General features: G+C 37.4%; 1 protein-coding gene across 1 annotated transcript in view; it reads right to left on the bottom strand.

Annotated features, from left to right (window-relative positions):
* The window catches only part of LOC126180617 (WD repeat-containing protein 35), a 179,962-nt gene that overhangs the window by 43,473 nt on the left and 117,690 nt on the right, over window positions 1-18,799 (bottom strand). The window contains exons 14-18 of the mRNA XM_049924707.1: window positions 15,380-15,558; window positions 5,520-5,723; window positions 3,820-3,963; window positions 3,522-3,717; window positions 3,224-3,436 (exon numbers count right to left, since the gene is read on the bottom strand). Coding sequence (XP_049780664.1) covers window positions 3,224-3,436; window positions 3,522-3,717; window positions 3,820-3,963; window positions 5,520-5,723; window positions 15,380-15,558 — 936 coding nt within the window. The remainder of the gene's footprint in view (window positions 1-3,223; window positions 3,437-3,521; window positions 3,718-3,819; window positions 3,964-5,519; window positions 5,724-15,379; window positions 15,559-18,799) is intronic.

Here is an 18,799-nt window from a genome sequence, read left to right as displayed (position 1 = left end):
CTGCTGCATCGTGACAATGCGACCTGTCACACGTCCTTGCTCACCAGGAACTTTTTGGCAAAAAACAAGATGGTGGTTGTCCCCGTACTTGCCAGATTTGGTAACTTGCGACTTCGCGCCATTCTCAAAACTGAAACTCAAGTTGAAAGGCCGTTGGTTCGAGAGGATCCAAGACGCATTGCTGGCAGTGATAATCACCCTCAAAGAACAGGAATTCGGGAAAAAGTTTGATGGTGTGTACGTGCAGATGGGAACTACTTCAAGGATGATGGAGACCATTAGTCCAAAGGTACAGTTTCCAATAGATGGCAGCACCAGTCCTGAAAATTATGGATAGCACCTCGTATGTCTATATTTTACTGAGCAGTGACCAGGGACTTGAAGTTGCTGCAAAGGCCCACCAAACTGTTTGGCTTTTTTATGACAACCATTTGGGATGGCCAGAAACTACAAACAATATAGGAGAGATCACTCAAAGGCCTCTTAAAGATTCTAGTTCCTTTTTGGATTCTGTGCCTCAGTCGGTAAAAAGGGGACCCTTATAGGATCACTTTGTTGTCTGTCTGTCAGTGCGATTGTTAACAACCATTTATGTCACATTCTAAGGTCTTGGTCCCTTGCCGGTGTAAAAAACTGAAGCGCCTAAGTCAATGCAATCAAAAGATATGGCCATTAACATCATGTATTTTGGTACTAGAAAACACACTCATCGAAACATACAGGGCACTTTCTGTTTACCTAGAACCGTGAAATTTGGTAAGAAGCAAGGTTTCACAGTATAAAAAAAGAAAATTTGGTACATTGTGAGTTTGTAGTTATATTGCATGAAACCTCTTTTCCTCAGGAATAGATTGACATATGTAAGCTTCTAACTCACTGCAGTCAAAAGATATGGCCATTTATGTCACATATTTTGATACTAGAAAACTCACTCAACAAAGCTATATGTGCTTCCCATTGACCTGGAATCATGAAATTTGGCAAGAAGCGAGGTTTCACAGTAAAAGTAAAAGGGAACAATCTGACTATTGTGAATTTGTAATTACATCACATGAAAAAAAAATTGTTATTTTTTTATCCAACTGTTTGTCTGTCGATCCGTCTGTTATGACCATTTTTCTCAGGAACGGATATACATATGAAGTTGAAATTTATGTCACGTACTAAGGGCTACAGTTCCTTGGCTTGTAACAAATTTAAGCTTCTAAGTCAATTCAATCAAAAGATACTGCCATTTATATCAATACTTGGAAACTCATGAAAATACATTCAACAGCCTAGATCACATAAAATATTTCTTTATTTAAGACAATTGGTTCTGACAGACTTTGCTGTCATCTTCAGGTCATAAAAATCTTTTTGTTGTAAAATGTGTTCATTTTGTGTTGGACTCTACGCCAAGGTGTGAAGTGGATATTTACATGAGATGGGCACATTCTAAAGAAAATGACAACAAAGTCTGCTTAAACCAGTTGTCTTAAATAAAGAAATATTTTATGTGATCTAGGCTGTAGAATATCGTTTAGCAAGTGAAACAGATCACACCTTCAGCAATCCCTCTGCCAGGTACTTAAATGTGATTTGCAGAATATCCATGTAGATGTAGAGTCTCAAAAGCCAATCACTCATCAAAATCTGTAGGACACTTCCCAATGGCCTAGAATCTTGAAATTTGGCAATAAGGTAGGTTTCACATACAAGTAAAAGAAAAAATACCATAAAGTGTTAACTTGTAATTATATCACACACACACACACACACACACACACACACACACACACACACACACATAAAAGTCATCTGTTATCTGACTTAAAACTTAAAATTAAAAAGTCTCAAAAGTCTTGGAATTCCAAGAACTGATGTCTTGCCAGTATCGATATTGATAATAGGCGACAACTGTCAAAATTATTGACTCCCAGGATGATGAATTGTCTACATATACAATTAAGTTTGTACAGAACCCTCAGACCATGAGTCTTCACACCTGCCCAGTTGTTTTAATTGGGTGGTGCATTACAAATGGAGTAGAACACACACAACAGAAATGGTTGTCCCCTCACCTTCAGAGATGCATGAGTTACCGAACATGATATTCCTTGTGCAGCTTATATAAATCTACAAATGAGTTTTTTGAAATATTAGGTTCACTTATTAGATATGAGAAACCCAAAATGGAAAACGCTTCAAGACTGAATATTTTAGAAGCTACCAATCAGTTCACTATTAAAAATTATACTTTTATAAGTACATTTGACATGCAACTTGTTCTGTCATCTAGCCTCTCAGTGTGTTTCCTTTTTGGCCTTAATTAGCCACTTGCCACTCTATCCTGTCAAGTGGCAGTGAACCAATGTCGCCACGACAAGTTAAGGTTCTCTGTCAACCTGGAGCTTTATCTCAATGGTACTGGCCAACAGTATGATAATTAACTTTCTTTTTGGAATTTTGGTTATTACTATGGACCCCAGCTCTATACTGTGAAGCAATGCAGTATTTCACAGTGAAGTCATGTGCTGCCCATTATTCACACTGTGCCAGGTATTCTTTGTTCTGGGCAGGCATAACATATTGTGCTTAATGAGGGCAACAATACTTTCTATGTCTGTTACAGCAAAAACAGCAAGATTTATGAGACTTACAGCTATGGGCATTATTTGCAAAAATGCTGTGTTGAAGTGGTCTTTCTCTGCTTTCACATATGCCATCAGAGCCAATGTTACATTACATATTCATTTTCTGGAGCTTTTAAAGGTATTACAGAGGTATGTCTGCTAGCTACTTTTCTTTTTTCCTTACTCTGTCAAACCACTTTACTGTAATGCAACAGTGAGTTGGAGGAAAATGATGAAAAAATACTGTCAACCAATGAATGCTGATCACAACACTGATTAGCAAAAATGTTTGCTACTTTCACTTTGTCATCAAAGGCTTTCTGTGTTTACAATGTTGCTTCATTTCCAATACTTCACTAACTGCAAGCTCTGACATTATGAAAGCCTTAACTCTGGTTCCATTGCATTCTTATTAAAGAAGTCGCAGATTTGTGATCCACATTACATACGATAAATCCCTTTCTTTGTAATAATGATTAAACTCAAGCCTACATGTCACTACAATCAAGCTCTCTAGAACTTTCTAATGGTATATTCATACTCATAAATAATGGCATTGTTGCACTGTAACATCAGAAATTTGTTTATTACTTGGTAAGAGTGCACACCTGGAAAAGCAGTTTCGCTGCGTCCAAGAAGTGGTTTGCCTTGCGATAGAGTTCTACAGCTTCGAGTAGTTTATTCTTAGCCAGCAAATGGCTAGCATATTTGGAAAGTAAATCATTTATCTCTGGGAGTTTATACTGTTTGGCTAATTCAACTGCTTGGTCCCACTGATTTAAACCAACACACGCATCAACTGCTGGTTTTATTTGACCATACTGCAACAAACAAAAACAACATTTAATGAGTAGGTAAACAACTGTCAAATAATATTTTGAATGAAATAGTAGTAAATTTTGCTACCTTAGTGTATGCCATGACAGCTTGTGCACACATGCCTACTGATGCAAACATTTCACCGATAACAGGCAGGAGTGAATGTTTGTCAGGGAGATTTGCAACACACGATTCTAGAGCAGCGTAATCTTCTAGCATGTAATAACAGTGGACCAAACGTTCTTGATTGCGACCTTTTTCATAGTATTCCCTGGCACCTTCCCTTCAAATTGTATCAGACCAATCATTAAAATAAATATGAGTAATACAATGATATGAAACAGCAAATGGATATTCTCATTTTCCTTAGAGTGTAATAACATACCAATTCTGTCTATCTGCAAAGTAGTTGCCAATTGAATTCCATGCCTGTTCCATCTGAACATCTGAGCCACCAGCACCCATTTTCATTAGCTGCACTACTCTAAACCAGTCACCAAGTTTCTCACGAAGGGATATTGCTAGATCTCTAAAATAAATTATAGAAAATTTCTTTACAGACAGAAATATATTGTTACATGTACCAGCAGGAAATTCTAAAAATTCTAAATATGTATACAGTTAAATATTATAACATTACTACAAAATTTATTTATAAAAAAGTTCTCTATGGCTGTAACTTATGGATCAATTGCAGGACTTCTATGCCAGGATAATCAAATCATTGCAGAGAATACATATACTCTTGTGTATGTATGTTAAAAAATGGTTCAAATGGCTCTGAGCACTATGGGACTCAACTGCTGTGGTCATCAGTCCCCTAGAACTTAGAACTAATTAAACCTAACTAACATAAGGACATCACACACATCCATGCCCGAGGCAGGATTTGAACCTGAGACCGTAGCAGCAGCGCGGCTCCGGACTGGAGCACCTAGAATCGCACAACCACCGCGGCCGGCTGTATGATAAAATACTGATTCTATTCCAACATAGAATCTCTTGACTCTATCATTTACTTCATGCATCGACTAAGCCATCCTACATTGAAATGATTATGAGCCTATCCTAATCTACCTCACAAACATAACTAACTTTGTTGTAAAATTACTGTTCCTTATTTATGTGTGAATGTAATTTATTTTGAGTGTGTTTACAAAAATTTATATGGCAACAATGTGACTTCATTATACCATTTCAGGAGGAGGATTCCACACTGGCAAAAATATTATATTGTAATCCTCTGCTGAGTCAGTAGATAAAGATCAGGAATGGCAACCACTTATCTATAGCTGACTGATCATGGTAGATAAACATGTATGAGCACAGAGGTTTAAGTAGCTTCACATACACACACTATGGCACCCTTCTGCACACGTTAGTGATCACATGCCACATGTGCACGACCTCCACCTCCCCCCCCCCCCCCATGCAACGCACAAGTGTGTGCTCACGTCCCCCCCCCCCCCCCCCACCCACACACACCACGAGAGAGAGAGAGAGAGAGAGAGAGAGAGAGAGAGAGAGAGAGAGAGAGAGAGAGTAGCCACTCATGGCCTTCAATTAATCATATGTGCATGTGTACGGTTTCCTCATTTGTGGTGATATTTGCAGTCTGTCCAAGTGATTAATAATCAGGGTGTTGTTTCCTCTTTGTTTGTATATTATCATTTGTGACTTTCTTTTCACCTAGTCTCTCACCTGCCAACCTCCACAAAGATACTACTGCATCATATTTCCTAAAGTTCCCAAAGGAAATTTAGGAAATTTAGATTCAGAAGTGTTCACTACTGTTCATCCTTTAATACATAAAATATTCCAGATATTCATATAATTACATAATACAAACTATATAAACAAACAAATTTATCAATTAGTCAGGAACATAAGTTGGTACAAAGGAAAAACAGATAAAACCATTACTTGTTTTGGTGACTATTTAAAAGCTGTAGGCATTGTTACATAGCTTTTAGCACAAACATGTATTGCTTTAATTTAAGTTTTCTACAAATTTCAAACTGCTTTTTTGAGAACAGATAAAAAAAGTGTGTTTAATGAGTGAGAACTATTCAAAGATTATAATACCTACGATCCACTTCAAGATAATACTTCTCAGCATCATTAAAATTCTGGAAATATGCTGCGACTTCAGCTCTCTTTAATGTATCATTTTGTATATTCTGCAGTCTTTTAACAAACTGAATTCCAGGATAATCACTGCATCGAACAAATGCAGCTTCTGCAGTGGACAAGTCGAGCTGTTGGACAGCAGCCTCTGCTAGAAGACGCCTGAAAGTAAAATCATATTTCAGTGTAGTATACAAATAACAGTAATAATAAAAAATAAATAAAAAGACATCTGCTTCCTACTACATACACCCTCCTCACTATAAAACAAGCACAGATGAGTGATGTAAATGATATATATGCAATGTTTCCTTTGTCACAAGACATGAGAAATGGAAAGTGCATGAATGGAGAGAGAGAGAGAGAGAGAGAGAGAGAGAGAGAGAGAGAGGGGGGGGGGAGGCTAGTTCTCTTACACCTTATACAAGTCTTCGCTTGTAAATTTGAGAAAGAGCATTAACTATAATCAGTTGAAACACTGCAGAACTCCCAAAGCTCTACTACTCTATTACTTATTTCCCACATCCCACTTTGTCTAGCAGTTCTGCTTTTCTTTCCTTCCGCTTCCATATCATTTAGTCTCTTAACACTAACAGATTTTCACCCTCACTCATAGATTTGATCACTCATTTGTCTTGCATTCTCTCTTTAATTCACAGTCATTGGCTTGTGATGTGTCATGTAAATCCACAAAACAGGAGTTGGCACTGACATCTTTTCAGTTGTTAAAACCAATTCAACTGTGGTACTGATGTGGCTTTCATTAAAAGTCATTTGTTGTATTCTTTTGTTCTTTCTTTGTTTTGCATCACTAAATATCTACTAAGTCTCAATTCAGTGTATCTGCACCTGTCTTCAGATATTTCAGTATCCATGGAACATTTGAAATTCTAATATTCTGCACTGAAGTTAATCAAATATTAGGTTTCTTCTTCCTCCAGATCACTCTTGTCTATAATATATCATATAAATATATCTAAAAACAAAGATGATGGGACTTATCAAACAAAAGCGCTGGCAGGTCGATAGACACACAAACAAACACAAACATACACACAAAGTTCAAGCTTTCGCAACAAACAGTTGCTTCATCAGGAAAGAGGGAAGGAGAGGAAAAGACGAAAGGATGTGGGTTTTAAGGGAGAGGGTAAGGAGTCATTCCAATCCCGGGAGCGGAAAGACTTACCTTAGGGGGAAAAAAGGACAGGTATACACTCGCACACACACACATATCCATCCGCACATACACAGACACAAGCAGACATTTTCATATAAATATACACATGTCTCTCTCACAGCATTCACCTTTGAAAAATAAAGTGATGTTCATAAAGCGGTCCACAATACGCTAATGTTTTCCAGAAAGAGAAATGCAATGTTCTTTCCAGAAGTAATATCTTTAGCTGTGCAAGATACTGAATAAAATTTTCATTTTATCCCAATACATGTATATGCTGCAACTTAGTAATGGCAGCCTCAAACAAAATGCAAACTGTCTCTTGTTAGTTCATCTACAAGTCAGTGTTTGTTCTCCTGTAAAACTTTTCTGAGTAATCACTAACTATTCAATTCAATAGTTCCACAATATTATGTGATCAATGCTTCCAGAGATACTTTTTAATTTATTTATTCATCCATAGATAGTCTCACAATGATACATGATTTGTCAACAAAGTGCAATCAAACACACATATGCACAGAATATACAGATATGTGTTTTTATGTCTGTACAGCTTTATGTGTGAGGAGGTAGGTGGCCTTCAGTCTGTCGGTGGAGTCCCGGTGAAATGTATTCACTCATGATGGCAGTCCTTGCAATGCGGAAGAAAGGTATGAAGATTAGTGTGGAAAGTGTCATTGACTACAAGCTCACTAGAGATGGGATACTAATGATGTACAGGGATGAGGAAATAAATTGGCCATGTCTTTTCAAAGGAGCCATCCCTTCATTTGCTTTAAGTAATTTGGAGAAAAACATGGAAAGTCTAACTCCTGACAGCCAGAAGAGTATTTGAATGCCAATCCTACTGAAAGTGATTCCCGTGCCTTAGCCATTTCACCCCCTCATTCAATACAAATCTCATTGGAAGGAAGGCAGATGTAAAATTCAGATTCATTGGACAAATAGCAATAAAGTGTATTTCTTCCTATGAATACGATCACTCATAAAGACAGATTACTGAATACTGTTCAGCAATATGGAACGTGTCCTAGGCTGATAGGATAGATTGAGTTGGTGGGAGGATTGAGAGACTTTGGGGATGAGATTTATGGTTCTTCAAAGATTTGTTTAATCAGCATGATAGTGCCAGGGAAATGCTGCACAATGTCCTTGGTAGAAGTTATACTAATTTGGTCAAGGTTTAATCTTCAAATTCCAAGAGAATACATTTGAAGATAAGTGTCAGGTAACATCTTTAGCAAAGAGAATGAACCACACAGTATCTGATTACAAGATTATTGGTGAACACCTTGAGCATGTCATATTATATAAATATTCAGGGGTAATACAAGAAGTGATACGACCACATATAATTAGTAAATCACTACCGTGATTCTAGTACGACCATTTCTGAAGTATTGTCCCCGTGTTTGGGAGTCCTTACCAAGTAGGCATGACAACAGATACTGAACTAATTCAGAAGGAAGGACGCTTAGAGTTTAATATCCTGTTGACAATGAATTCAGAAATGGATTACCAGGATCATAACAGGTCAATATAACACATACAAAAGTGTGACAGAAGTACTTGGGGAACTTAAATGAGAACCCCTGGGAGAAAGGCAACATAGTTCTTGTGAAACTTTCTGGGTGAATTTAGGGAACATGTATTTGGAAAAGAATGTAGATTATTCTGCTGCCATTATCACATATCTCATGTAGGAATAATGAGACAATATTATGAAAAGGGAAGTTGCTACTCACCATATAGCGGAGATGCTGCTGAATTGCAGATGGGCACAACAAAAAGAATGTCACATACAAAGCTTTCGGTCATTGAGGCCTTCATCAACAATAGACGTAGAGACAAACACACACACACACACACACACACACACACACACACACACACACACACACACACACAAAACTCATGTGTGTGAGTTGTGTGTGCACTTTTTGTGTGTGTGTTTGTGTATGTGTACGACTATTGTTGACGATGGCCTTAATGGCCGAAAGCTTTATTTGTGACAGTCTTCTTGTTGTGCCTATCTGCGACTTAGCAGCTTTCCTTTTCATAATATTGTTACATTCCATCTAGGAATAATGAGAATTATGTAAGAGAGAGCAGGGAATGTACAGAGGCTTATGGACAGTCCTTTTTACCTTGCTCAAAACATAAATGAAATATGGAAGAAAACTGATAATAATTGGTATGATGTACCCTCCTGGGGAGTATTTATGTACATGTAGGTGGTTGGCCTTGGCCTTGATGAAGGAACCATACCAATATTTATCTGAAATTGTTCAGAAAAACCACAGAAAGCCTAAATCAGGATGACATAATAGAGCACCATCCTCTCAAATATGAGATCAGTGAGACTTCCTGGCAGATTAAAAGTGTGTGCCAGACCAAGACTCGAACTCAGGACCTTTTCTCTTCGCAGGCAAGTGCTTTACAAACTGAGCTACCCAAGCATGACTCATGATCCATCCTCAAGCATGACTCATGATCCACCCTCACAGCTCTACTTCCACCTGTACCTTGTTTCCCACTTTCCAAACTTCACAGAAGTTCTCCTGACAAACTTGTGGCACTAGCACTCCGGAAGAAAGGATATTGTGCAGACATGACTTAGCTACAGCCTTGGGGATATTTTCAGAATGAAATTTTCACTCTGAAGTGGAGTGTGCGCTGATATGAAACTTCTGGTAGATTAAAACTGTGTGCCGGACTAAGACTCAAACTCGAGACCTTTGCCTTTTGCAGCAAGCGCTTGACCAACTGAGCTACTATGCCCAAAGCACATCTCCATATCCTCCCTTCAGTCCGCCTGAAAGACTGAATCAGTGACGAGAGTGAGGAGTGAGATGTTGAGCTCAGGGTGATGATGAAAGAATGCAATCATGCACTATAGATCTTGGCCCATGACTTTATTGTAAACACAGTACACTATGATTACATACAGGTGTTCCAAAAAAAGTGCCAGGGTTTTGAATAAGTGCTACAGAAAAAACTGTTCAAGATAATGAAAGAATTTAATGCCAAACTGAAGAGTAAAAAACCTGACGAGAGTGAGGAGTGAGATGTTGAGCTCAAGATGATGATGAAAGAATGCAATCATGCACTATAGATCTTGGCCCATGACTTTATTGTAAACACAATACACTATGATTACGTACAGGTGTTCCACAAAAAAGTGCCAGGATTTTGAATAAGTGCTACAGAAAAAACTGTTCAAGATAATGAAAGAATTTAATGCCAAATTGAAGAGTAAAAAACCTTAAGCTTTGATGTGAACTCCATTTGTCACTCTGCAGACATAAAAACAATACTCAATTTTATGCCATGTAGCATCTCTGGTGTTACATTCATGAAGGCTGTCAAAATTTGCTCCTGCAGATGCCTCAAATATCAAATTTCTTCCGCTTAGACAATGTTTTTGACACAGCTCCAGAAAAAGAAGAACAAAGCGTTACAATCACGACTTCTCGGAGGCCAGGGAATAGTCACATCCCTGCTGTTTCTTTAAATAAATATATTTTACTGACCTTTTTCATCTCCTTGGGCAATTTATTACACAACTTTATTCCCTGATAAAAAATGCTGTACTGAGTTTTTTTATTTGTTTTTTCTTGGTAAATGTTAAGTCCAAACTGGCTCTTGTTCCATGATTATGTACGCAAATATTAGGGAAATACTTATTAATATATTTCCTGACATGGACAACAGACTGGTAGATGTATTCACTTGGTGCAGTAAGGATAGCCAGTTTTTAAACAGTTCTTTACAATGAGTCTAAATACTTCTTTCAGTGCACTTTCAGAAGTGTAATTATAACCTCATTTGTCCAATGTCTTATGCAAAAGATGCTTTTGTAGACATTAGGACCAATAAATACAATACAATACAATCCAAGACCCTTTTCTGCAGTTTGAAAATAGTGTCTATGTTTTGTGTCTCTGATCTCCAGGAAAGAACCCCATAGCTATGAATTAAGTGTACATAGGAATAGTGTGTCATCACAAGACATTGGCTGGTACACAACACTTTCTTTTGTTTTCTCTCTTTATGTTGAAGTGTATGCTGTTTGTTTTCTTTATGTTCTAAGTTAATTTATTGCATACTTCCAAATTGTAACCATCCTTAAGGGTTTTATTTGCTTTCTGTATTAGGAGTTCTGGTGTTTCATAAATGACTCCAATGTTGCTGTCATCAGCAAAAAGAAATTTTTCTTCATGTCTTATACTGGGTGGAAAGTCACTGATATATATCAAGAACAGAAGTGAGCCCAATAAACTATCCTGAGGTACACCTATATCTATGTGTTTCTTGTACGACAATAGTTTTACTAACAATATATCATCATTAGATATGTGTACTACCTTATGCACTGTATTTTCCAGATAAGACTGGAACCATTTGTTTTCTATTCCTCTTACACCTAGTTGTTCTAGTTTGTTTAGTAGTATTTTATGGTCAACAGACTGTCATCCTTGTCAAGAGCTCCAAGTTTCTTTTTTGTGAACTCTGTAATGGCTGACATTGCACTTTTTTCCATTTCAGAAACCAAACTGTTTTTAATTGAATGAGTGAGTTGAAAAAGGTACACATTCCACAAATTAAACTGAGATAGCCATTTTCTTCTTTGGACGTATCAACATCATATTGAGCATAAAAAAGAACATACATCTTTCTCTACTTCAAATGCGCTTGCCAACAATAGTTAGATATGAGTGAGCTGAAGAAGGGACATATTCCTGGAGTATGTTCCTTCTTCAACTCAAAGCCGCACTAGTGTTGGCAACACCCACCACAGCGCTAGTGCTCACTGGTCAGTCATTTGTTTGGCTTGTAATGTAGCAGATGAGCGAGCTGTTTAAGGTTATGGTAGTTATGTTTACAGTGAAAAGTGATAAGATCAGTGCCAAAATTAGTTTAGTGAAGTTATTTGTTTTTGGTTTACTTTAACCAAGTAACAATGTCAGCAACAGACATTGACAGCGGTGAACCAAGACGTAAAAAGGGAAGACCTAACAAAGAAAAACATGTACGGGAGATGGAAAAGTTAGCAAGGCGTCATGGTGAGGAGTTTGTAATTTCAGCAGGTGTTCATGTTCCAGCCAAAACAACCGGCCCTAACTGTAAGTGTAGGAAGAAATGCATGGATAGTTTCTGTATTGAGGAAAAGGAGAACATTATTAAAACTCTATATAGTGGTAGACCTAAGAATGAGCAGGACACATTGTCAATGAGCCTAATTGAGAGGTATGAGGTTGCAAGGCACAGGCCATCAAATGAAAACTCCAAACCACACGAGTCCTCTTTCATATACTTTGCCATGAAAGGGACAAGCAGAGTTGAAGTATGTTGTAATGCTTACATAAGCCTACATGCGGTGTCACACAAAGTTGTCATTAGGTTGACACATATTTTGGCCTCTGGGAAATCCACTATTGACATGAGAGGTAAACATGAAAACTGTTATAATGCTGTTCCAGCCACACATCTAGTTAAAGTACATGAACATATTGATTCATTTCCAAAATATGTTGCTCACTATATGTCTACAACAGTCACATATCTCGATGCTCAACTTAATGTGGCAAAAATGCATGAACTTTTCATATACAAATTTCCTGACATGAAGAATGTAATTGAGTATGAGTTTTACTTGGATTATTTCAAGAAAAACTTTAGTTACTGATTTGGCAGACCTCAGATCGATGTCTGCAGTACTTGTGAAGACCTGAAGATCAAAATTAAGTCAAACACGCTTAATGACAATGCAAAACATGTAGCATCTGCTGAATTAATGGTGCATAACAGATGTGCTAAGCATTTTTATAACAAGATGCAGGAAATAAAAGAACTATCAAAATCCAGGCCTGATGTCATGGCAATTGCTTTCAATTATATGCAAAACGTGCCACTACCACTGCTGCCTGTACAAGAAGTATTTTACCTTAGAAAACTATGGTTCTATGTTTTCAGTGTCTATGACATAAAAAATGACAAGGACTATTTTTATACCTACCCAGAAGGTGAGGGAAACAAAGGGCCAAATGATGTATGTTCAATGGTTTTGGATTTTATCACACGTCACATTCCCGAAGAAGTGCAGTACCTCTACATCTACATCTACATCTACATCCATACTCCGCAAGCCACCTGACGGTGTGTGGCGGAGGGTACCTTCAATACCTCTATCGGTTCTCCCTTCTATTCCAGTCTCGTATTGTTCGTGGAAAGAAGGATTGTCGGTATGCCTCTGTGTGGGCTCTAATCTCTCTGATTTTATCCTCATGGTCTCTTCGCGAGATATACATAGGAGGGAGCAGTATACTGCTTGACTCTTCGGTGAAGGTATGTTCTCGAAACTTCAATAAAAGCCCGTACCGAGCTACTGAGCGTCTCTCCTGCAGAGTCTTCCACTGGAGTTTATCTATCATCTCCGTAACGCTTTCGCGATTACTAAATGATCCAGTAACGAAGCGCGCTGCTCTCCGTTGGATCTTCTCTATCTCTTCTATCAACCCTATCTGGTACGGATCCCACACTGCTGAGCAGTATTCAAGCAGTGGGCGAACAAGCGTACTGTAACCTACTTCCTTTGTTTTCGGATTGCATTTCCTTAGGATTCTTCCAATGAATCTCAGTCTGGCATCTGCTTTACCGACGATCAACATTATATGATCATTCCATTTTAAATCACTCCTAATGCGTACTCCCAGATAATTTATGGTATTAACTGCTTCCAGTTGCTGACCTGCTATTTTGTAGCTAAATGATAAAGGATCTATCTTTCTGTATATTCGCAGCACATTACACTTGTCTACATTGAGATTCAATTGCCATTCCCTGCACCATGCGTCAATTCGCTGCAGATCCTCCTGCATTTCAGTACAATTTTCCATTGTTACAACCTCTCGGTACACCACAGCATCATCTGCAAAAAGCCTCAGTGAACTTCCGATGTCATCCACCAGGTCATTTATGTATATTGTGAATAGCAACGGTCCTATGACACTCCCCTGCGGCACACCTGAAATCACTCTTACTTCGGAAGACTTCTCTCCATTGAGAATAACATGCTGCGTCCTGTTATCTAGGAACTCCTCAATCCAATCACACAATTGGTCTGATAGTCCATATGCTCTTACTTTGTTCATTAAACGACTGTGGGGAACTGTATCGAACCTCCATGTATTTAGTGATGCAACTGGAGGCCAAAACAGAAATCATACGCTGTGCAGGCTTTTTTGTGCTCCTTGACCATGAACAGTAGACTCAAGGCTATACATCAGTATTACCCCATTAGAGGGTATAGCTTTATGCCATGTGATCGTATGTTTGGCACGGTGAAGTGTGAAGTCCACCTGAACAGTACAACTCAGTGATTGGTAGTGAGAAGAAAACACAGCCTACTTTCGTTGTGACTACTATGCAATATGATTTATTTTTGGAATTCAAGAACTGGTGGCCCAGTACTTTGTGAAACAGCCTAGAAGTGTAGAAAGCAGAGCAGTTACTTTCAAAATAAGCACATACAGACACTTCGTCTTCAAAAGTGATGCAAAAGGGTTTGTTGAAACACCCGCCTATATTGACAACCTCGTAAAAGGGACCTTCAAGCTGAAGAAAACAAACACTGTTGAAATTCCTGACACCAAGGCATATCCAGTGGGAAAGGTTCCCATAAAGAAAGAGAAACTGCATGATCTCCAGAATGTTAAACACTACATCCCAGATGAGCATCAATCTTTTTTTGATGAAAGAGTCTCTTGGATACAAGAGACATTAATGAAGATGATGTTGATGACTAACTGATCCACCTACAAGGTAATAGTAATAAAAACATATTTTAAAGTAACATTTATGGGCTATGTATCACATACTACTAAATAAAACTAAAAATAATAATGATAGTAAAAATAAAAAAGAATATTTTTTTATAATGTTTTTCAAACATGGCTTTTTTTCAGCTGCTGATCAACTAGAATAAGAAGACTGATGACTGTCTACTATGAAAAGTCCAACAATGAAAAATGTTTAATCGGAAAATGTTATTTTTTTGTAAATATATGTAGCCAAAAGTTTTGAAATATATTTTTTTGCCTTTTTACAAAGATTGAATAATTTTACTTGCTTATTTCTGAAATCTTTTAACATAATCCACAAATTCGGATAAAGTTTGTGCATTTAAAAACTTTGAGCTGAAAAAGGTACATATTCCTGAACATATTTACGCAGTTACATGGCATATAACAAATATTTATACATAGGTAGCATGTGCAATGTGTTTGCTACACAATTGTACACATTCACAATAGTAAATTTTTCTGTATAACAACCAGTTTTCTCACAAAACAGCTTTTTTTTTTTTAATTTTTTTTTTAATTTACCGAAAGTTTATGTTTTTGGAATGTGTACCTTTTTCAACTCACCCATTCAATTATTCATGTAACTGTCTTTCAGGATAGGTTCAACTATTTTTAAGAATCCTGACAGTAGTACATAGAGTGCATGTGAACTCCTAACAAACTGCTAATTCACACACCATGGTTTCTTCCACTTCCTTCAGATAGCTTCATAACCAATGCAAAGTGTTGAAAGGAATAAAGAAATCTGTGATAATTTTACAAAAAATTGTTACCACAACCGAGGATGTGGATTCTCTTCAATGAATGTTGTTGCTTCTGCTATTCCAACCTTATCCAAAAGATCTCTGGTATCTCGAAGCGATTTCACTTCCATGTCTAGAATGTTTTCTGAAGATGGCCTTTCAGGATTCTGCATGATTTCATCTAACAACACTGCTCGAATCTCTAACTCCTGGAATCAAATAATTCATTGAGAACAATTAAAACACACAAACATCTTCTGTTCTGGGCAATTACTCACACAAACTGAAAATTTCATGGATTACAACTAAACAGGTATTATTTGTTAATTACAACCATAAGACTAACAGAGCATTCAGCAATTTAGTTTCAACTGAACATGCACTGATGACTCATATTCGTAACTTACAATTATGAAATGCACATCATCGTTTCACATGAGATTTGTTGATTATTAAAGTCCTTCCTGTTTCTGCTGCACTTTCCACAGCATGAGGATAAGATGAACATAAAATGGAATTCTTGACTAACACACACTTGCTGAATGAATACTAGTGATAGGGTACAGGGGTAGGTATATGTTGCTAGGCATTTTACAGTGGAGCACAACTGTCATCAGCAACACAATGAATGAGCAAGAGTATTATCACCAAGTTTTTACCAAAAGACATAAAAAATTTTGAAGAGCACTGCATCTCTATGAGGAGAGGGTGCTCTCTTTTCGTGGCTTGTGGCATCATAAGATGAAAAGCTTCCTTGGTTGTGACATAACTCTTTCTGGTTAGCTGTGTGGTGTTAGGTATTGTTTTAGTCTTTATTTTCTACTAGTAAAGTATTTTTTTTATCATTGATAGGTGCTCACTCAAGCAATTTTCATCTCTGCAGTGACACCTCTGTTGTGAAATAAGTGAGGATAAAGAGAGGCAACTGGTAGTCATGGAATTGAGTGGGTGCAAGGAAAGATGGTGCTCATATCTTTGTATCGTTTTTGTTGATAATATGGTAAGTTTAAAAATGTGACTACATTACTAAACTATCCAATATAATCATTTTCCATGTATGGTTAAGTAATTCAAGCTGCAACTGCTTCAGCACATTCAAGAAGGGATACAAATAAGAAAGACATATTAGAACTTATTGATTGATGGGTGATGGAGCAAATATGAATATTGTCCAGTCAAGTTAAACACATAATTTTCTGCTGAAAAAATTGTCCTAAGTGCTTCTTTTATTCACCAAGACATTTCACAGATTAACTTCTTCCACTGACAAAGAATAATAATATCCCCTATGACTCCACATTCTGGGATGAATTTTGTTCACTCAACTGTTTCTACTATGAAGGTAAATTCTAACTCTCCAGTCCACCTTGGTGCATTCCTACTTATATGTTATGTTGATGATTTCCCAGTTACACTCAACAATAATCCCACCATTACAATTTATGTTGATGTTACATCTGGCATCTGCTGGGCAGATACTACAGGTAGTCTATCTTGATAGCTGCAGAACTTTATAGCAATTGTAAGAACTTATTTTGAGAAGGCCAATATAACAGTTAAATATCACAATGGAAGGTCCTTTAATACAAGGAGTAAATGTAGCAAGTAACCAAATAGTTGAGATTCTGAGCAAGCAACTGATAGGCATGTAGATGTTAGAAAGGAAATAGGAGTAGTCCACTGAATTACAACTGATATTGATTTACACCAGTATTTTGGAACTGTGTTCAAACATTACAAACTACCTCTTTGTTCCCATGAAGTGATGAGTGCTATCAACAAGGGGTCTCAAATTGATTTCATATTTCTTGATTTCTAGGTTTTTGATACTGCTCCTTACAAGAGACCTCTAATCAAACTGTGTGCCTATAGAGTATTGTCTTAATGGTGGTGCTGCTGGATTTCTGATTTTCTGTCAGAAAGGTCACAGGTCATAGTAACTGATAGAAAGTCATTGAGTAAAACAGAAGTGATATCTGGTTTTCCACAGGAAGTGTTATAGGCTCTCTGCTGTTTCTAATCTCCATAAATGATTTGGGAGGCAATGTGACCAGCTCTTTTTCATTGACTGCAGATGATGCTATCATTTGCCCTCTAGCAAAATCATCAGAAGATCAATACAAATTATAACATGATTTAGACAAGCTGTCCAGATGGTGTGAAAAGTGGCAGTTGACCCTGAACTATAAAAAGTGTAAGTATATGATTACTAAATAGAATCCATTAAATTTCAGTTAGATGATAAATAACACAGATTTAAAGATTGCCAATTCAGCTAAGTACCCATGGATTACAATTACAAACAACTGAAATTTGAGTTACCACATAGAAAATGTTGTGGGTAAGGTGAGCCAAAGCCTGAGTTTTACTGGCAGAACACTTACAAGATGCAACAGTTCTACTTGAGAGATTGCGTAAACTACGATTGTCGATCCTCTTCTGCAGTACTGCAGCATGGTTGGGACCATTACTAGAAAGGATTTACGGAAGACATAGAAAAAGTTCAAAGAAGGGTAGCTCATTTTGTATTGTAGCAAAATAGAGGAGAGAGTGTCATCGATATGATATATGAGTCGTGGTGGCAATCATTAAAACAATGTCATTTTTTGTTGTGGTGAGATCTTTTTGCAAATTTCAATCACTAATTTTCTCCTCTGGATGGAAAAATAATTTACTGACGCCCAGCTACAAAGGGAGAAAGATCAGAGCTCACATGGAAAGAGTTAAGTGTTTACTTTTCCTGTGCACTATTCGAGAGTGGAATGGTGGAGAGATAGTCTAAAGGTGGTTCAATCAACCATCTGCCAGTCACTTAAGTATGAATTCACTACAGTTATGTAGATGTAAACATGACTGAGAACTTCATGAGCTTTCAGATAAATCCTTTTTCAGAGCTAGAGTACAGAAACACACACACACACACACACACACACACACACAGTGAGCACAATAACAGCAGGGGCAATGCTAGCTCTAAAGGAGTTGTGAACTTTATTCCTTAAGTTAATTAATTTTAGAGTTAATGTAGGCTAAACAAAAGTTGTGTACTTTAAATCCAGGGCACCAGAATGAAGATATTGTTGTCTCACCTTTCTCTGTATGTGATGTTTGTGTGTGTGCATAGAAGACAGATTCTCATAAAAGCCTATATCCATTAGAATATTACCTATGAAACTATGTGGTTCCAGAGACCTTTTAAAGTTTCAAAAATCAATCCAGACTGAGCCGATCAGTGAAAATTTGTACCAAGGTTGGGATTCGAACCCAAGTTTCCTGCTCACTAGGCAGATGTGCTAACCACTACCACCCTGGCACAGTGGCTTTGCACAATTGGATGGACTACCCTAGAATGACTCACTTCTCAATTCAAATTCTCATTCATAATGCAGACCACTTGGTACATCAAAAATATTACCTATTTATCCAAATACCAAAACGCTAAGGCTTGAG

This window comes from Schistocerca cancellata, chromosome 1 (genome assembly GCF_023864275.1).
Source record: "Schistocerca cancellata isolate TAMUIC-IGC-003103 chromosome 1, iqSchCanc2.1, whole genome shotgun sequence".
Classification (NCBI taxonomy): Eukaryota; Metazoa; Arthropoda; class Insecta; order Orthoptera; family Acrididae; genus Schistocerca; species Schistocerca cancellata.
This window is presented reverse-complemented; position numbering and strand designations above follow the sequence as displayed.